This window comes from Bombus fervidus, chromosome 13 (genome assembly GCF_041682495.2).
Source record: "Bombus fervidus isolate BK054 chromosome 13, iyBomFerv1, whole genome shotgun sequence".
In the NCBI taxonomy this organism is placed as follows: Eukaryota; Metazoa; Arthropoda; class Insecta; order Hymenoptera; family Apidae; genus Bombus; species Bombus fervidus.
The window spans coordinates 992,383-1,015,392 of NC_091529.1; the positions used below are offsets into that span (position 1 = coordinate 992,383).

A 23,010-nucleotide genomic window follows, 5' to 3' on the forward strand; every position below is an offset into this window, starting at 1 on the left:
ATTTCCTTCTATTTCTTTCCATAGGTAAACTCTACAATTTTCTCTATTCCTCTCAATTTCTCGCTAATCTCCAATTTTCTCCAATTTATTAAATTCTTTCTGCTACAGATAAAATTTTGTCTTATTCAATCTTCAATTGATCTAACTACGATAGAAACAGCGAGAACAGAAATGTCAGCAAGCAAACCTAGCTTAGACCTAGCACTGTCTGATACGTGGTCTAATCTTAGCTCGACGCTCTTTTAATCGCTCTAAATGAGGCTTATGATTTTCCTCGTGTGCAGCATACGAAGAGAGGTGGCACCCTCAAGCTTCGTTTTCGTCGACATCTTGTCAAGGCCACGTTTTCCAATGTCGCCCCAGGTGGCGCGTATTACGGTCACCGTATTAGAATGACTGTCAGCGTTATTTCTTGGACCGCCGGAAGAAAGAGACTTCGTGGGGAATATGGCGGCTTGATGGCACGTCTTGGAGAAGATAAATGGACACTCGAGCGACACTCCGTTTCTCTGTTTTCGTTTCAGTAGATTACGTCGAGAACAGCTATCCAGTTTGAGAAGCAAATAATGTACAGAGAAACGTCACTCGATTCTTGTTATGTGTATATACATGAGCAGTTGATAATTTATCTGCTTTTATTTGGACATTTATGTGTGGAATATTTTAGTTGGATATTTATATTAGTATGCAATAGTAACTTAAATCTTTGCATTTATATATTATAAAATTCCGGAAATTTTGGGTGATTCATTATTTCCATTATTTAATTTGGATGTTTAATTTATCTATTATAAATTTGCAAAAATCTTAAGCGATTAATTGTTTTGGTTATTTAATTTTTATCTTTAAATATCGTATAACAGATACTTGTTAATATATTTTATTTACAATAATATGATTTCGAATCTGATTTTAATATTAATGAAGAAAGAAACTTATATATTGCTGTTTAGTTTAGTATTTGTATATTTTAATTTCGGTTGAAGTAACATAAGAGTAATTAATGATAATATGATAATAATATGTTTTAGGTATGTTTATATAAATTTAAAGAAATTTACCAAACTAAATAACTTTTCGTTTATTTAGATAAGATCAAAAAATAAAAATTATTTAGACAGACTTTTCAAAATATTAACTTTGGAGACTTTAGTAACATACACTAAATGCATTAAATGTATGTTTAACAATGCATTAAAGGTATACTTGAATAAAAAGATCAGTCGATCTTCGATTCTTAAGTGTCATGAAAACTATTCAAGGCAATCAATGCAGTAATGAAACTACTCAAACAATAAACTATATAACAACTTAAATATTTGGATGATAGCCAATTTTCATTATATAACATTGTCTACAACAATACAAACAACATGTAAGATGTACTTACTTATAAATATTTTGTCATGGTGCGTAATATGTGAAAGTATGCGACGATATTATTTAGTACATCTTACAACATTTGTTTTTATTAATGCAACAATATTCCACTAATGCATTCTATTAATGCACTAATGCAATAATATCATAGTACTAATATTACTAATCTGATATAAATAAAGTGAATAAAAGAAAATGTTATAGGATATCCGATATGTCAGATATGTATGTAATTGCAATCGATTAATATAACAATGTTATTATGATAAACAACCACTAAATGTTTAAACTAGTTACGTGTTATATATCATAAAGTATTTTATGTTATATAAACTGAAGTCGGGATCTACGATTAAAGTTCATGATCTAATTCCATTGGTATGTGTTATAGGTATATATACGAATACAGGGTGTCCCAAAAATAGCGGTACAGCAACAAAATCGGGTGATGATCCTATATACAAAATAGGTCGATAAGAAAGGCTTTAAGGCTTTCCTTTTGAAAACCCATCAGGTAACCGTATATTAAATAAATGTTTCAAAATATGAAACTTTTATTTCTACCCGTGTCATTCTCGTATCATTAAACATGAACAATGTCACGATTTGCTTCCTGTTCTTATTTTTATCTTATCTCCGCGATATCGATTATTGTTTTCTTTTATTTTGCATTTAATTTGAATGGTTTCATAAATAAGAATAAGATTAGTACTTTCTAAGATTCATTTTATTAATCAAAAAGCAAATTATGACATTTTCCTTATTTAATAATGCAGACACGAGCAGAAATCGAAGTTTTGTAATTCGAAACTTCCTGTCAAAATACGGATACCCGATGGGTTTTTAAACTCACGTTCTTCGAAAACAAAAGTCTAAATAAAAAAATGTTATTCTTCTTCTTTCGACTTAGTTCTGCGCGTAGAATCACCAGCCGACCGGTTACACCAAGATTTTTGAGGTAGTCTGTATAGAAAATTTTACAAACTATAATTCAAATAATCACTTTATTTAGTGTAAAAATTATATAAAATCGCAAGAACCGTTTTTGCAACAGTACTAATAATAATTATTAAATTGCGGATTATTTTAATATATAATTGCAATAATGTTTAAGATAATTGTAAACAATTGAGGTAATTGTAATAGTGGCGTTAAGTTTATAAATTATTTGGTATAAAATGTTTCTTTTTGTTTAGGAATGGTAAATATCTGAAAAGGCAGACAAGTACATTATGTTATATTTCAATAAATAAATATCCATAAGTATGCATATTTATTTATTAAATACTTATTATATAATACTTATTATATAACAGTTTATATGAAAAATAAAAATGTGCAGGAAGATTATAATTCACTATAATGCAAATTAAGAAATGTCAGAGAGATTACAAAAATATTATTAAATATTTGCTATTGTATATCGTATATCGTATCGTAGAAAATATTCAATTTTTAAACCTTATATCAAACACATTGCTGACATACTTTGTATATTTTGCATGTATAAAAATCAATAGTTTAGTAATAATAATTATTATTATATATCACTTTACTATACTATTTTGATAATTATAACATAGTAATAGAAAGATATATATTTAGTTATACTACTAATTATATACTATTATTAAGAAAATTACTATACAGGAGGAATTAATATTACTAAACATCTTTACTCTCATTACTAAAAATAATTTTCTTTGAAAAGCCCGTATATGTACAGGATGTCGCATTTTGATATATAAGTGCAAATTGTTGGTTAACTACCTGCTGTATAAAAAAGATGTTCAGGCAGGCGTTAAATGGTTTCGAAGGAGACATAATGTGGTATAATTTTTCTGGCAAAATAAAGTTCATATGATGGTGACATACGTTCAAACACAATCATATAAATTTTAATGTACTAATCCATTCGCTTTCGCAATCCCTATAAAAAATTATTAATCTATCGTATCGAAGGACATTTTCCTTATATTTTATATCATAGGTTTTACAAAATGAAAGTTAAGATATCTGATATAATCTAATGGTTTTTCGCTTAAATAGATTAATAATTTTGTATAGGCTAATAATTTTTTAAATGGAATGCCAAGATGGAACGATTAATATATTAAAAACTGTACGATTAATACATTTAAGGAAACGTGTGTCACTATCATACGACTTTTACGTATCTATTTACAGAGAAACTAATTATATACATCAGATTATATCCTTCTTGAAACTGAATATATTTTTTATACAATTATAACTAACTTACTAGTAAATCGCATTTATAGATTGAAATGGAACACCCTGTATGTAACAAGACGCTCCAGTCATCTTTATCTTTATTCTAGAACAAGCGACGGCAATCGTCTTACGAAAATCATGTCACCATTACTTCAGTTCTTACTCACCACCCCTGATCACTATCCAGCGACCCATTATGCGAGGATCCTTGCTCAAAACTATCGTAAAACTCGCGAGAAACGTGACCCGGTAGAAGGCCAACAGACAGGATGTCGCGTTGAAGGTCAAAACCGTAATCGAAGCTGTTGGTCGCGAATCCCTGGCGGGGTTGTCGATTTCGCGGAGGAATAAAAGTGGCGTTCTTCAGGCTTTCGGCGTAATGACAGTGGTTGGGCAGGAGGAGGGTGTTGTTTATCATCGGTAGTGCCGGCTCCACGGCGCTAGCACGGCCACTGTCGGAATAATTGACCCAAATATACCGCAAAAATAGCGGATCATAAATTACATGGACGGAACGGGAGTGCACTTGACACGGCCCTGTCGCGACACAGTCAACGAAGCCGGAGACGACAGACGACGGCAGCAGAAAAAGAGGGTCCCATTCAAGGTTACTCATTCTTCCGGCGCGTCCTCGTTTCGAGTGGTGACAGTCGGGAAACTAGCGCCGCAATGGATGCAAGGGGAAAATCGGGGAAATGGTTGTTGATTCTTTATCGATTGCGTCTTCAAGGATTTTCAGGCAGCAATTCAGAAACATAGGAAAATTATTGTCGTTTTTGGAGATAAATTAAAGTTTTAAGTTACATGATCGATTGTTTAGCATATTATGATCTTATTGTCACCCGCTTTTTACCAGTTTAATGTTGCTGTTCAAGAAAGTTTCCGTTATTGCTATGATTCGGAATGGTTTTCATCATCTGATAAAGTGAATGTGTTTACATTCTTTAGATACCATTAGATTGTAGATTTTTATACATTTATAGGAAATTTGAATCTGAAAAATTGCACAGAATGCACATGATATTAAAAGACATACAAAATATTCAAAGTATAGTGTTTTCTATAATATTTGATACTATATTCATAATTATATTTATTCTTAGAAATATGAATTTGCATAAAAATTTGCAATCTAGTTATCACGATGCACTTCGAGTATCATTTCGGATCAATGTAATAAATCAAAGTGTTTTGTTTTCTTGCGACTTTAATAAATTGAATAAATCAAAATATCTTTTCTTTATTATATATTAAAACTTATTTGTGTTCATAATTCGTGATAATTAGGTTGTAACATCTTGAAGCTCTTCACATATTCGTTTTTAAATAGGGGGAGTGATTGTTTATTCTCCGTTGATTACATATCAGTGATTTTGAGAGAGTATCTAATTGAGTAATGTAGGAATATTTTAATAAAAGGTGTGACACATCTTAACAATGAAATAAACTTTTAACGATTGATGAATTCTTTTATTATTGATTCCATAACATAATGACTTTATGTACTTAGAAAGTTTACTCTTACTGAAAATTAGAAGGAAGTACTGAATTTTAATAAAACGTTGTTTATCCATATTAATACATATGCTGTTCTAAGAAAAAAATGAATCAGTTTTTATATTAAATATGATTTATGATTGGTTCAGGTATTATAATAGTTTTATAGTTTTATAGAGTTTTGTGTCTAATTATTCATCAACCAATATATATATATATATAAAACAGTTATTTATAAAACAGTTTGGGAATTCACATTTGATAATTTCAATATGTTTGATTTACCTCAATCCAGTGACGATTTATGGTTTTGCTAAAATCAGTACCACTAATTAAGAATTTAGGACATTTATTCGTCCATTTATTCTTCGATATGGGTAAAAGTGATTGTTGATCTAAACAACATAATGGTACATTATATTCAAACAATATCATATGTTTCGATTTATAGGTAGTAATGTTTATATAATAGCATTAATTTATGATTTGATCCTCGATAATAGTTAATTTGAATGTTTTATATGATATAAAATCTTCCATTTCATAATTTGCTTACTAAATTTTAAAAAAATTTGATAAATATGTATATATGAAACCCAAATTCTTTGACCTCGTCATGTTTTAAGAAAAGATTAAACTGTAAACGAGAAGCTCTTTTGATAATATAACAATTTTGCAAAACATAGGAAAATAGTATAATTTGAAATTAAATGACGTCAAATGTATCTATTAAAAAGTTTTAATCCATACGTAATTTTTTCAGAACATTATATATTTAATAAATGTAATTTTTACGTGTTGACTGATAAACATTTTGAATATCTAATTATTTCATTATATTAGATTTAATAAGAATAAATTCTTGAAATAGAATTGTTTCAGAATAATAAAGAACATTTTTAATTTTTCCTAAATGTTACTTAAACTAAAAGTTATAGGAAAAAATGATTCATACATTCTGACTATTCATGCCAATAATTAAATTTTAATATTAACGCACCCGATTGATAATTGAGGATAGAACAAAATTTAATAATAATTATTTATATTATTTCGATTTAATAACAATATATAAAGCTAAAGTAAGTAAATAGCAATATATAAAACTCGGACGTCTTCCAAACGCGACGCTTTAAAAGAAGGCTTCTATGAAAAACAAGAAATTTTTGAGGATATCTACTATTATGTAAAGATGTAACAAAATAATATAATTGAAAATTTCCTATCGAATAATACCAAATATTTCTTAAGTGAAAAGTTTTTAAGATTTAAATTTCTATCAACGATATTACAGGGACGATATTCCGTGAAAACATTCGAAACAATGCAAGCAATTTTATCGAACGCCGTCATAGAGCTCGAAGAATACAGAACTTGGAGCAAATAGATCTGCTGGCACTGTATTAGTGCTATATAGATGAATAAATTGAATAGTCCGAATGATTGTAATGGATTGAGTAGATTAAGCAAGTAGTACAAACAAATCGAATAAAGTGGGTCGTCTAGTGTGCTTGATATCTCTCTTGTGTCGAATACCTCAATCGAGTCGACAAGAACTTCAATATCACGTTAAAATACCGCAAAACCGTCCCATTCAATTCGCTATTCGTGTTACGAAAGTCGTGAGAGCTATGTACACATAAATCCTAAAAAACGATTACTTTAATCAAAATTTCTTCTCTATAAAAATGCAATTCAATCAATTGGATAGATGATTGAAAGGATGGAGTTTCATTCATAATACTTGTAAAACCATAAAAATTCCGATACATACGAGTAATCGATGCGATTTGAAATAATTGGAGACAGAAATGAGAATTACTCATGTTTGATATATTAAACTTTAGAAATTTGTTGTAGTCATATATACAGAATATTAAAAAGTAAGGTCTGACAATTAAGATCTTACAATTAGAATGTTCTCTGAGTGGAATGAAAAATTCTTAATTAACATCGAATTTAAAACCAATTTTTTTACAACTGATCTTAATTACCTAACATTGAAACTAAAATCAAATTTTTTTTGCAATAAAATTTAATTTTATATTTGAAAGCAATTTATGTAAGACTGATAACAACGCATAAGGTGTTAATGAAGTAAATATGAAATTACAGTTATTAATCATCAACATCTATAAACACTACGGAAGAATTTAAGTATTAAATAGAGATTTGCTTCATTCTTTAAATATTTGGACGAGTATTTCATTTTGAATATTTCATGTACTTTATGTACATTCTATATACTTATCCATTTTATATATTTTATATAGCGCGAATTTTTGCATATTTAAGTTCCTCATAAATGCTTAAACATTCGTAATCTATCACTAATATCAAAAGAAATCGTAGAAACGATAGTAAACTATGAACTTTTGAATTTTATAAAACTCATTAATTGTATAACAATTTTAAACACACTTTATTATAATATATTTTAATAAAAGTATTAATCTTAACATCTATGATAATTAAATATATTTCATTTTCTTTGGTGAATATTACAAGGCTTTAAATTCCTAACTTTTAATCATTCTATTTCCAAGACTCCAAGTGAATCCAGAAGGCGGTTTTACATAATGTAAAATCTGAAGTTATGTTTAGTAATAATTAATTAGTAACTAATTTAACTATTAAATTAAAAATAAAATCAAAATTAAATTTTTCATAAATAATAATAATACGTAAAATAAATAAGAATACTTGAGAATATTTTGAAAAAAGATTCAACGTGGAACGATAATTTTTCTTAACAATATTACGATCTGAAAAATTTATCAAAATAATACAATTAAAATTTGTCTATTAAACGGTATTAGATATATTTCAAGTAATTTCTAATGTTTGATCTCCCACTATTACTGTTCCCATATTATTATTAATAGAATGATTACTAGATTGCGGATTCTTATGCAAATTTATATTTTTGAGAATATAATTTAAAAAGTAGAACCTCACGGTAGAAAATTGTTCTACTTACTAAGTATCATAGAAAGCACTATACCTTGGATATTTTATATATTTTTTCATATGAGCATTGTACATTTTTGCAACTTTTCATCTTTATAAATGCATAAAAATCCGCAGTCTAATAATTACTATCGAACATTCATTGAATGTAAAACTTACAAAAATCATCGCTAATTCTGTATTTAATCTCTGTATTTTCCAGGTAACCGCTAACAGAAACCTCGTGGAATGTAAAATCGAGGTACCAAGCTCCCAGGCCACCGCACACGATTCTGATTAACTCTCGAAGCCAAACTATTCGAGCAAAAACCTTGGAAGAAGCAAACGGTGCACCCGCGTATCAGTGATTAACGCTGGCAAGCGTCCCAGGGTACAAGGAACTTGGCAAGAGGCATCGCCCTTTCCCCGTCGGGAAGATGAAGGCTAGCCTGGTACGTCGGCTCGTTGGCACGTCCGTGACCTAAGGCCACCCGTCGAGTCTCTTCCGGCTAGAAGAAGAGGAACAAGGTCAAGGGAAAACGTACGGTTTCGTGCGGTGGTCGAGTATGACGACGATCGTGACGAGCTCCGAGTCGACGGAGGTGGTGTCCTCGATGGACGTGACGACCATCTTGAACGCCATCTCGACTGAGGACAATCAATTTGCGAACAGCAGCTACTCGAACTATCAAAAGTGGTCCGTACCTATAACGATCGCAAAAGGCTGCGTCTTAGGCTCCATCATCGTAACCGCGGTATTTGGCAACCTGCTGGTGATGGTGTCCGTGATGCGGCACCGGAAGCTACGAATTATCACCAACTACTTTGTAGTTTCGTTAGCCTTGGCCGACATGTTAGTTGCGATGTTCGCCATGACATTCAACGCGAGCGTTCAAATAACCGGCAAATGGATGTTCAGCTATTTCATGTGTGATGTCTGGAACTCGTTGGACGTGTACTTTAGCACCAGTTCCATCCTCCATTTGATGTGCATCTCGGTCGATCGTTACTGGGCGATCGTCAAGCCGCTCAAATACCCCATCATCATGACCAAGAGGCTAGCTGCTTACATGCTGCTCGCTTGTTGGATTATGCCCGCGTTCATCTCGTTCATGCCTATCTTTATGGGATGGTATACCACAGAAGAGAACAATATGCATCGACAGAAGCATCCTGAATTATGCGAGTTCAAAGTGAACAAGGTGTACGTAATATTCTCGTCGAGTATCTCATTCTGGATACCATGCACTATTATGACCCTCACGTACTTCGCCGTGTTCAAGGAGGCGAGTAGGCAAGAAAAACAGATGCACAGCCGTATGGGCAATGTGATGCTGTTGAGTCATAGGCCGAGTAAAGATTTGAATAATTTGAACGGGGAACTAAATAGTGCTGGTTCCTCAAAGACGCTGACATTGAATGAGATCAGCACCGATCATCTGCATACTCCCACCAAAGATAAGAATATCATGAAGATGAAAAGAGAGCACAAGGCTGCCAGAACGTTAGGCATCATCATGGGTACCTTCATAATTTGCTGGTTGCCGTTCTTCTTGTGGTGCGTGTAAGAATTCAGGAATCCAGAATTTCTAAAGGATAACCCTATTTCTTAATCTTCTATGGGCGAACATATTTTCATACTGCCCATAGGAAAGCTGAGTTATTTATGTCCTTAATCTTTTCAATGTTCTAGATTTTTAAAAAATGTGAGGAAATGTTGGAATACTTATTGAAATTCTTGCTATATTGTATAATCAGCTTTAGGTCAACTGTTTAAAACTTGCCCCGGAAAAATTTTCATGAATCAAATTATGCAGGGTTAAAATTTAATCTTTATTATTTTGTATTTTTCTTTTGTTTTCTTTGGACAGAAACACTTAGAACGATCTTAAGAATTCATGGAATTGTTGGTTTCTGTTAAATTGGTGATATTTCTGTACGGTTTGTTGATTTAATTATATCGTGCAAACTGAGAAAGATAGTGATGTGCATCGTACTCAATTAATGGGTTTAATTACTCTTGTTAGGATAAGAAAACACAACTAATTGAATACAATAGGAGTGAGAGGCCTAGGTGAAACAAAGTTTGTTTCCGTTTTGTTAGTAGTCTGATAATGAATATTTTTATTTTTATTTACTTCATCTTACTGTTAGTTTTTAGAATCACTTTGCTTTATCAAATTAAACAAGATAAACTGATATCTTTTTCTAAAAGTATATATTATTGAATTGTAAGGATTATCTTTTCATCTTTGAAAATCATGTTAAAATCATAATACTATGTTAGCAGTAAAGAATAAAAAGAATATACGTATACTCTTTATATGATAAAAGATCAGTCTTTTAAAAAATAAAAATTTGTATTACATTGTGCTTCTCTTTCGAGATCATTGAGATTAGGTTTCACAGTTGTTAAAATATTGAAAAATTATAAAATAATATAGAATCGAAGGAAGTATTTAGGTTTTTTCATTCTTCACCCCTTCTGTGTATTTTCCACTTAATTTTTTAAAATTTATCAAATAACACGTTCCACGATAACAGAAAAATCGTTTTAGCAGTATTTTTAGTTCAGATGAAGAATTGAAATCAGGTAAAAACAAACAGTTAATTGGCTAACGTTACTATAAACAACAAATGGTTAAAAATTATGAAAATCGCAGTTTTTCATTCGGCCTATATACGTAATAAATCTAAAAATTCTTACCTACATCTTTCGATGCCTATCGCTTGTTTCTACATCAACCGATGTCGATGAAGTTTTCAGTATGTACATATACACCACGTTGGGTCAAACTTCAGAATAGGATTTGGGAAAGAAATAACTTCCTTGCTTGTTTGATTTTATGTTATAAGTTCATACATATGTTAGAACTGGGGCTTAAGATATGGATTATGATGAGTTACACAAAGGATCAACGCGTAAAAATCGTAGAGTTCTGTTATCAAAGTAATAAGTTCATTATTAGCTGCCACGTTCGTCCGATCTTTCGATCTCTGATTACTTCCTGTGGGACCATGTAAAACAACGGATATATTAGAATAAACCAGGGAGACGTAAATAGCTGAAGAAAAACGTTCGTGCAGAAATTCGAACATTAGAACCTCAGACATTAACCATTGTCATGAAACATGCTATCGAAAGGGCCTGACTTTCCCAGCCAGTAAGTGGAAAGCATTTGAAGGATGTTATCTTCCACACATAAACTCCATATTATAAGCTTTAAATATTGAACGATATCGTTATTCTGAATGTTGACTCAACTTGTATATAACTTACATAAATCTACAAAATGTATTGTTTAAATTTCCATTAGGTACAGATTGAGACCAAAAAATGGTAAAAAGAATCTTTATTATTTTCTTCGCGATTCCAACTGATTGGAATTGTTTCAACATATTTGCTACTTTTTATCTAATAAACTAATTCTTCTAATTTCTGGAACAAAAAACGTCGTCGTTTAGTCCAAATTGAAAAAATTATTTTGGAAAAAAAGTTCTTTTCTCGATTGAAACGAAATTCAAGTTGAGAAATTCGAGGCTCGCAACAGGGTTAATATATTATTTCTGCTTCTAGTGTTTCAATTTTTAAGTTTATTCGAGGTTCACCGAACGTGTTAATTCAATCGTTACGAACGAAATCTTCGCTGAATCCTGAAATCTTTGTTTACAGGTACGTTATTACGACACTGTGCGGAAAATCCTGCCCATGTCCCGATATCGTTATCGCAATACTTTTCTGGATCGGGTACACAAACTCAGCATTGAACCCGCTGATCTACGCGTATTTCAATCGCGACTTCCGAGAAGCCTTCAAAAATACGCTGCAGTGCGCGTTCTGTTCGCTCTGCAGACGAGAGCCGTCCGACCTCGAGGCGCTCGATTTCCGTCGGCCGTCCCTAAGGTACGATCTGGTCTGACACGTTGAGGTACGCACTATATTCTATCGCTTTTTTCCCCTTTCCCCTTTTTCGTCTATTTAATCCTTGATCGAACAAAATCTTTTCGAGCCTTTATTTTTGTACGAATGAGACAGATTGTTTGGATGATTTGACGAGTGATTTGCGAAAGTACAGTGACTCACGGAAGTATTCGTACACTTCTAGGAACTTTTTATGTATATATTATACAAAACATTTCAAAATTTTATAAACACCTTAACGAAATACAACCATCGTGATTCTATTGGTAAAATTTGAAACAGATCTGAAAATGTACATATATAAAAGTTATAAGATATTTATTAGATGTATGAGATTAGATGTGTGTACTACACGTTTATTGGATGTGTATATTTCGCAGAGATCACTAAAGTAATATTTGAGCAGTCCATTATTTAGTATATTAACAAGCCATAATGCACTCATCCCATGATTTATGTGCATTATTCGTTACATTTGATCTTTTTTTGCATGGCAGAAAATTGCGTAAATAAGTCTGCCAAAACGGAAAAGATTGTTGCTCAGTCGCAAGAATGGCACGCTTTTTACCATACACCTAAAATACATTCTTTTGTACATCCTATCATTCTATATTTGCAGTATTTGCGAGTAGAATGGGAAAGTACCGTTGTTATTGCTTAAGCGATCAAGTTCAAACATGTTCTCTACAAACCAGAAAAAATCAAAAGAACGTCATTAGTACAATTAAATAAGAATTTGCGTCTCACTGATATGTAGTAAATTCAATAAAGATTATAGAAATATCTATTTTCTTCCCGCGTAAAATGAGATCGCGTAGATTAATACCGCGTATAAAAACTTTAAAAATAATAAAACTCATGGATAAAAATTATAACGTAAATCAAGAGATGAGTGTGAAGGTTCAATATTTGAAATTGAAGATCCTAGTATTCATAGCGTTTATTAATTTTTCAGTATGTGTATGTTCATAATAAATATCCTGTGACATATTCTACATTTTCAGTTCGCTATATATTATATTATATATCATATATTATTTCACATATTATTGTATCCTACTACAGTGCTAACGAAATTTAAAAAATTTTCATATAATACATATAATATATTCATAAAAAGACCCTGAGAAAAGTACAAAGTTATTGTTTATATGAGAAATCCACTTGTGAAGAGAGACAGTAACTTTAAAATAGTCTGGAATAAGATCCTTTTTATTTTTAAATATTTCTAAACATTTTAGCATTGATTTAGTGCTAAATTAGAGTAAAGTATAGTATTCTGCTAAAACAATTAGCCGTTAAACAAAATGTAATGACATAAACTATGATTGAAAATATAAAAATTGAATACACAAGTTAATAAATGTAACTAATCTGATACATTTTTTATCACTTATTCTTTAAATCTGTAAAGGTGGTAAACGCTGCTTTTAAGTAATAAAAGATGCAAATTATAAAATTAAAACAATTGAATTCCTTTTAAAAATCTTTTGGCATTTATATCATTTGTCAATTTCTCTATCATGAAAGAAAAAAATGTATAAGCTTTAAATAGATTTCGCACAGAAATTAGCTCCGCACTTGAGTAAAAGTAGAAGAATGTTTGTAGCTGCTGACCACAAATATTGATTTATCAAGTCAGTATCTTGTAAGATTCTATACGGAACACGCATTAAATAATAATTGTAGAATTTATAAAACGGTGCTAACAGCTATTTTGTTGTACATGTAATAATATGTTTCTGTAAATGAGTATGTATCTCTTAATGTATGAATGTACTAAATTCAAATGGTTTCTTTATCAATAGCAATTACAACTTTCCAAATTTCATATTAAATTTAAACTAGTGAGTTATGGAATATTAATATATCATATTATGTACATCAGCAGGCTGTGTTGTTTACCCGTCTAAAAATATTTATAAGAATATTTCTTATAAATATTATATATATATATATATTTCTAGTTAACTACTAGTTGTTAAGTGATTAGATCAAGAAACATGTAACTGAAAGTAAAACGTTAATAGTAAACGAAGATTTAGAACATAATTAAAAATCTAGAACACATTAAGAGCAGTAAAGAGTGAATCATTTCCGAAGTTATCATCAAAGTTAGAAGGAACCATAGTAGTTAAACTTTTCTACCTCTATTTGAATATTCAATTTACTAAATTTACTCAACCCAATTCTAAGTCTACATTCAATCTTTACTACATATTACTTTCTAAAAGAGTTGTTGTGAATTATAGAACTTGTTTAAAACTTTAAGTACATATTTCAAAACCATTTCGCATTCATAAAATAAATAAATAAACATAATCGTTTTCGCTAGAATCTTGCAGAATAATTTCAGTAAAAAGGCTCATAAATCAATTAAGTACACGAATATAATCTAAAATTGAAATAGCAAGGAAATTTCATGCAAACATTTGCATAATGAATTTCTTTTGAGTCTACGTACATCTTATGCCGATGACGACTGATTCAACGCAACATTTCAGACCTTGTTTGTATTTCAACCAGTCACAGTCGAACTCGCTACGAAATAGAACTATACGTAACTTGTTTGTGTCTAAGAAGTTTATCACGCGATGCTTGTTGTTCAACGTCATAATTTGATGTACTTTCAAAGATCTGTGGTACATTCAATCCGATAAACGCGAAACAAAATTCTGGATACTAAAATTATCATTTCAAGAGTGGTTCCGTTATAAACGAACAAACGGGAAATTCGAATAATTAATTTAATGTAGTATCTCGAATAATTAATCTTATATTATTGTCAGATACGGAACATCTAGGTTTTCGTTGTAAGAATAAAATTTCATATTCCTTACGATAATGACGATGATGAATTTTAGTCGATTCTAATGTCTTATTCGCCTTCTAAAGTCACATTATACATCTCGTCTATAAATATTAGAACACTGCTGGTTTCATACACAAGGTAATACCTGATCTACATTAACAAAGTAACGATTAGTCGACCAGAATTACTTAGTTCATACAAGATAACGATTCGGGACATATGTGTAATAAAACATTTGAGAAGTTGTTTCTAATATATATAGAGAAATAGTGGATTAAGGACTATAATATTGAGGCCGATAACCTTTGATCTAAATTTTATTCAAAAAATTGCAAATAGATTAGTTAGAAAATTCAACGAGGTCTGTAAAAATTTGAATGTAATGAAAAACCTAATGATACAAATATAAAGATTACTTTCACACTCTAATGTTAAGTATCGCAAAGCTGTAACGCTGTAAAGTTCTATCAATTTTGTTATGACTTGCCATAAATCAGTGGTGTTTAGCACGTATAATACAAAATACAAAATACAAAATAAAGTACTTTAAATAATTTTAAGTAACTTTGTATGTTGTGTACAATCCAATGATTTCGGAAACGTACACCATTAAAATGTAAACATAGAATTTAAAATATTTTAATGTCTTACATACTAAGCATACACACTCCTTTCACAATGTAAATTCAAATAATCTTCCATTCAAGAGTCGAAATCTAGCCAATCGTTAGTAAGATACACATTTTGAATTAATAAATTGCTACCATATAGCTATCTACGTAGCATTCACCTGTTAATTTTAAATTTTGGAAATAGAATATTTTATATGTATCAACCTAATAATTATCCTGTGAGACTTGACCTCATCAGTGTAGTCGAGTCATAAAAGTTATTGAAAATGCAGGAACAATTTGTTCATCCGTAGTTACAATAGTATTACATATACATGAGCATAACTTATAACACTTTGTTTTGGAATGAAATTATCCACGGATGATGATTGTTCATGATTTAATTAACTTTGCCTAGTACGTATACATATAAGAGTCGCCTTCCGTTTGTTAACGAGATCAATCGTGATTTTATTCTTTGTTGAAAATTGCACGCCACGTATAACTTACCGCAATTAATTGCATGAACTGATTAGGAAGATTGCAAAAGTCTCATGCGTTTACACGTTCGTTATTACGCTTCGTGTATAAAGTCTAATTTGTCAACTCAGAGAACATATATTTTGGTATCTAACTCAATTGATTATTTATTGTATGTTATTGCAGTGCAAGATGACAGCATGAACAATCGTTTCTATTTAATTCTACAATTTCGTTGAAAATGCAACTTTTTTTATCGAAATATAAAAAAAATTTTTTGTTTTTTTTAATAGTATTTATAATTAGTGTTTTCTCTTTTACATAACATGTGTACAGTAATATCTCCGGTATTCGAATTAAGAAGGAATTGATTGAATTGAGAAATATTTGAATAGTAGAAATCATTTGCTATGCGTAATGGGTTATAAATTTGATAATTTGTCTGTAAATATATTTTTGCATAACATTAGATTTACAATGTCTGAAGAGAGTTTATATTTTTATTAATTCATACTGTTCTTCTCGTAAATTCTATATATAATCTCCTAAATTCTCTACCATTTTTTAAATAATAAACCGATTAACCTATAGTGTGTATTTAGATATACTATATATATGTAATGATTATTATTACAATAATATAATAAATATATATGGAAGAATAGATTATATATGGGTGGTTCTACAGAAATGAGAACTATTTGACAGTGATTTCGTCTACAAATTTTTTCATTTAATTTATGAATTGTAATAAGCTTCAGGTATGGTAAAGGATATATTGGTATTGCTACAAAAGCGGCCAAATAAATAAATAGCTATATGTGATCTATAGGGGACTGACAAGGTATCATGTAATCAACCGTATTTAAAACTTTTAATTAAAAAAAAACAACTTCATTTTTATCAAAGAATTAGATAAAAGATAATTTTCTCAAGGATTATTTATAAAATTTCTATATCTAACATCATACATTAATAATTTCCATAACTTTCAGTCTTGTCCTAATACCGGTCTTGATAAGAATCTGCCAGTTAAACTTTAACAAAAGTAATTAAACTTAAAACAAAATTAATATTTAATTATAAACTAATTAGTTATCAATCTTGACAAATGTCAGTTAAACTTAAAACAAAAATCATTAAATTTCTAAAATTAACGAATATTTATTCCTTACATATACAAACAAGTGATCAGTCTTGCGTTCTTTATATAAACTAAAACAAATAAATAGTACATCTTATATTCTAATCTTTAGGACTAAATTATCACTTTACCTAAATAATGCAAGCCATTCTTTAAATATCTATGTGACATAGATACAATCGACACAGACTTGTATCTTCTAGTTGTCTTAGAATACTTCTAGTCCTCTATCATATTTTTTGACGGGAGACTAAAGTCAGGGGACTGAGAATTTTGAGGTTAAATGTTAAAAATTCTCGCGCGGTTTACTATTTCATTTATTAAAAAGGAAGTTGAATGCCAATGTTATATTTATGTTACGTTAAATTAAATTTAGTAAAAATAGTAAACTTAGAATATAATACGAACCAGGGGACTAAAAAGCTGACTGCAACAGGTGATTGTCAACGATTTTACAATCTTAAGTAATCCAAAATGGCCACTTGTTGTGAAACGAAAGAGGAGCACTAATTCGCTTGATTAATTTTGATTTATTTCACGTGATTTTTTTCTTAATACCACAGATATCACTTCTTTTAAAAATAATTTCGCAGAGAGGGAACTGAGACGTAAAAGGGGTGACGAAGATTGTAGATGTTTTTTGCCAATAAAATAAAGTCAGTTAAAGTAAAAAATAAATGTGAATGATAAATACGGCTATTGTAAAATATATATAAAAAGGAAAGATTAAGAAATCATTTGAAATTCATGCTCTGGAGATAGATTGTAGACTGAATTTTGTAGGCATGGAACTTTCATGTAGACATGGCAGGGAACTGAGAACTTCACGCATAAAAGGTAATTTTTTAATATAAATAAATTAAATTGGTAATTCTTCATAGCTCGCCTATGAATTTACAGTTGTTATCTTTCTCTGTCATGCAAATATAATGCGATTTAATGCTTTTAAGAGCTTTAAAATGTGAGAGCCACAAATAATCTCCATTTCTGTAAAATCATCCACATGTATATAATTATAATATATATAATATATTATGTACTTATTTATATATAATCATATTTTTATCTCAGTAAAAGTTAGCATTCGTTTCTCCAAAAGCACTTACTTTGTAATAATTCCAAAAAGAAAAACAAACATAAAAACTTCGGAATTCAACATTTTGACGCGTTTGATTACAGATGTTGATATACTGTCGCTCATAAATATCACAATAGAGGTAATAAACCATAAACTTAAATTGTCTCCTGAAAATATATCGGTACTAACGTGTTTTAACTCTTTAGTATATATACCACGACATGTCTTTGCTGTTTATAAACATTATTACTTGTATCAAGTTCAAAACTCTTTCTGTTAATTTTATAATTATTTTAATTTTATATTTCAGAAATGGAAGAATCTGAAGACAAAGAGATTGTCCAATAATAAACTGATTTCAAAATTTGATAATTACAAACGTCGACGTGGCATCATATGTTTATATACTTTTGTGCAGTACATATATGTATAAGTGTATATATATCTACAGAGACTACAAAACGTATTTGTAAACCATTATACATATATATTTACATATCATTTTTATATTAATTAATTAGCTTCAGCTGTATTAAATTCTGTATTATTTAGTAGTACTTTCATATAACTACAAGAAATTGATACTGTAAAAATGAAATGTGGGATCTGCTAAAGAAAATGCTCCATTAAAAAGCAAAGGCGTACGCAAGTACTTTTTTGTAGCCACTTTATAATGACTCTACACTCTTTAAATCACGTAAAAATGCAATTTTCTCTATTTATTAGGGATATACTAGTATCGGTTTTAGATCAGATTACTTTTATGGTCGACGACTAGCCGGAAAAAAAAGGCCGATTAATGGGCCTTAAATTTTTAGTGTATTTCTTGTAGTAATAATTTACTATATTTATTGATAACTTAATAAGTCATAGAAAGAAAAATACAATATTCTGTCTTTACTAGCATTAGCATAATTTTTATATTTTTTAATACGTACTTACTTATAAGCACATATTTATGTGTAGCATAATTATTACATAAAAGATTAAAAATAATAATTAGTATTTATTGAAATAAATTAAATTCCATTAAATATACCAATAAATATATACCAATTAATTAGGTACTTTGGTCATTATTTTTTCATTTTATCGTAACAAAAACTTTTTAAAACAAAAAAACAAGCCATAATAAAAGAAGTATAATAAAGAATGTTCGAAAATTTTTTCTTTTGGTGCGTAACACTAAACAATCATAAACTTGACGAGTTTTGTAGCGTTATTTGAAAATATTCGGTAAAGACAAGTAGTCGGCCGACAAGCCTTGAAAGCCGATCATTCGGTTAATTGGTTAGTCGACCAAAATTCTACTCGGTATATCTCTACTATTTACATAATTATGAAATAAGACCAAGTTGCATAAACTAAAAATATTTCCAAATTATAATATATAATCTAAAATAGTAAAGCGAAAGGAATGTTAACTAAAATTGCTGTCTTCAAACAGAAAGTTTCTTTAATATAGACGGGCTACCCCGTTTCTAAGAAGATCAGTCTGGTCTTACCCTTTTTAAACTATTCATTCGGATTATTTAGAGCTTGGAAATCACTACAGAAATCTTCAACACCATTCAAATTCCTGGTGCAAAGGGCCGCCATAAAATGGGGTGATTAGATGTGGCCAGGGAAGAAAGGGAAGAACATTACTTTTAATTTCGTGCGGTGAAAGTAGGACGAGTCGAGAATCGGATGCTCGACTTTTTCACACGAATGCGAGCGTAACTCAAGGAACGCGTACTTTTTCCTATCTAGCGCATCTCTCTAACCCTCTCCTAAAGTGAATTTTCTCGAAACAAGGAAAGGAAAAGAGAAACGAGAACAGACTCAAGCTTTCTCGAGCATTAAAGGCTCGATCACGAAATTGTTGCTTGATATTTTAATAACCTTGAAACGAACGCACGATTTCAGTGGTGCATTTCTATGTATTCTTCGAATTTTATTTTTCTGTTCTATCCTTATTCTCGATGAAATCTTTTTATCTATTCTTATTTTAAATTATATTCATTCCAAACATACTATTAATAATTAATAGACTATAATTAATAGCGGATGTTAATATATTTACGGAAGATCTAAAGATAGAAAATTCAATAACATTTACATAATTCGTTATAATATTTGATGGATGAAACAAATTTTTCTATAGTTAACATTTCTTTTAACTGTATTCATGAAAATACGAATTTGCATAAATATCCGCGGTCTAGTAATTGGGTTGTTTAAAACAGTTTCGATCTACAGTTTAAAACAAGTAATGAAAGAAAAGAATACTTATAGAAATGCTTTTTCTTGGCCGGTTCTTTATCATCAATTACATTTAATACCAATTATGCTTTCTTGAATGAACCAGTTTTATTAAACGTCATGCAGATTGATATATTTCGTATACTTAAAGTATTTGAAGGCTTAAACTTCTAACTAAATTAGATTTAGTTTTATATAAATAAAATTTAATATATTCGTTCGATTTTTATTTCTCTAAAGCTAAATTTGTTTAACACATGTAATTTCTTCCGTCAAACCATTTTTAATACTGGTAACCTTGAAAATATCTTCTTAAAAATATGTTTGAAATTGAAAGTAGATCTTTTTCATTCATGTTATATAATAATTTAGCAGTTTGCATCAGTCGCGATACTATAGCAATAAATAGCCAATTCTGATTTAAATAGGTGTTAAAGGAATTATAATCAAAAAGATAGATTATTATTTACAAATTGACATTATTGAATAGTATTAAATACTGTTAAGATAACCGAATTAAAACAGGTGCTGCGATGTAAAATTAATGAAACGATATTAATGGTAAAATATTTACGGCTAATACTTCATTACCTTCTAACGACCATTTAAAATTCGACTGTAAAACAACTGCAGTATAAAATAAATTATTCGGGAGCTGCGTGTAACGCGAACACATATCAGCAATTTGCATTGGCGGAAGTAGATTGCATTTTATGTTCCGCCTGGTTGTCATAAACTTAATTAAATGTACTTTATGAATTTTACTTGAGTTCAACATTGTTAGAATTGTAAAATCTTCCTTCCAACTAAATTGTATCTTCTTTTAAGATTATGATGTCAAGAAAGTAATAATTATGAATGTACTAGATATTATATAAATGAATTAATTAGAAGTTAATACAATCTCTAAATATATTTGATTAAATTTAATTTAGAATTAGTAATTAAAGAGATAACGATCGGTAATGTAAATAAAGGACAAATAAAATGATTCGAATATTATCAAACCTATCATTCTATCACCCAATGTTACTACATAGATATACATATAATCAGGACAAATTAAGTCAAATAGAATGAAGTTAATGTAATAAAACATATTCTTATATATAAAAAGACAACGAGAGACAATTTTTATAATTTATACAATTTAAAGCATTAATGCTGTAATCATGTGATGCGATTAATTTATGAAAGAAGAAATTTAACTTAATTGAAATATTGATTAGTAGTTATTAAAAAGTTCTTTGAATTTAAAGAGACATTTCACAGAACATTTCCACTATTTGCGTAATTACGTTAATTGATTCTGATACAATTCGAATGACATTGATAATTTTATCACTGAAGCATAATATCAACGAAAAATATCAAAATGTAGTGGAAGTACATGCCTATCAGATATAATCAATCAAAATTTCAGTTTTCTACTTTTTGCGTTTGCAAGTCAATTACAAGAAGTGACGAAGATAATTCAATTAAGTTCCAAGTAACGTGATCCAAATATACCAAAGTGCATATCATGTTTAACAGGATTCATACACGTTTGTTTTATTTTTTTGTATGACATGTGCATAATTTGTATGCCATTTAAATTTGTAAATGAAATCATACAGCCAAATTTAAAAAACAAACATAACTATAACATCTATATTTATACATATATTATATTTGTATATTACATATATTTAGTATTTATATCTTATGTATTATAGGAATAGTTTTATAATATTGTAATGAAAGCATAAATACATAATGCAATTAGCATTATCAATTTATATTCCTAGTGAACAATAATGATTGATCATAATAATAATTGAATTCGTTTCACATATGAATGTGATAATCGAGTATAGTGGATTCGGATAATTTTGAGGATGCAAGATTAAAGAGTGAAAGCAATGTGATGTATGTATGTATGTGTATCTATGTTGTAATAACTTATAATATTTCCTCCTTTTAGAATAACATGTTTTCTTTTCTTTGCAAACGTTTCTATATGCGCATAAAAGTTCTAGTTCTCAAAAATGTATTTTAGAAAAGAATATCATTTTTCTTCAAAGTATTTGTACAATATTCTCTTATGAAATTAAAGAATAGTTAATATAAAATGGAACTTCTAGATATAGTTAATAATATATGAAGACGACAGATAAAATGTATTATATAATTTTCTTTGTGGAAATTTCATGATTTTTATGTTATTTGATGGTTGAATGAAGTGCTTCAATACAGTAGTACTTCATCTTTTTGAAGTTATCAGGAAACAAACAACTTATATAATTGGAATTTATACAATAGGAGCTCACCAATTTTGCCGACTACCTAATGTTCTGCCGTCACATAATAGGGGCTCATATTCAAATAATTAAATTCAACCAGTAAAAATTCAGTTAATTAAGTATTAACTAAAATTCTAACAAATGAAGTTCTATTGTATGATATAATTAAAAAAGAGAACAGTCATATAGGTTTGAAAATACAAAATTAAACGATAAATCTACGAAGTTTTGTATACAAAAATTATGGAAAACTGTCAACAAATAAAAAAGATTTATGCAGTAATTTACAGGTTGATAATATTAATAGTTCATAGATTTCTGTTATATGAACTATTAGCTACAATTTGATAATTTTACATAAAATTTATCTACTAAA

General features: G+C 29.4%; 1 protein-coding gene across 4 annotated transcripts in view; it reads left to right on the top strand.

The window, feature by feature from the left end:
* Positions 1-23,010, top strand: part of LOC139993493 (octopamine receptor beta-2R) — a 166,170-nt gene that overhangs the window by 141,835 nt on the left and 1,325 nt on the right. For 3 of the 4 annotated variants that reach the window (XM_072015256.1, XM_072015258.1, XM_072015257.1), the window contains 2 exons: positions 8,285-9,619; positions 11,735-11,965. In XM_072015256.1, coding sequence (XP_071871357.1) covers positions 8,628-9,619; positions 11,735-11,965 — 1,223 coding nt within the window. In that variant the 5' untranslated portion in view covers positions 8,285-8,627. Of the gene's footprint in view, positions 1-8,284; positions 9,620-11,734; positions 11,991-23,010 lie in introns of all 4 variants that reach the window. The other variant, XM_072015259.1, reaches the window with a different exon arrangement.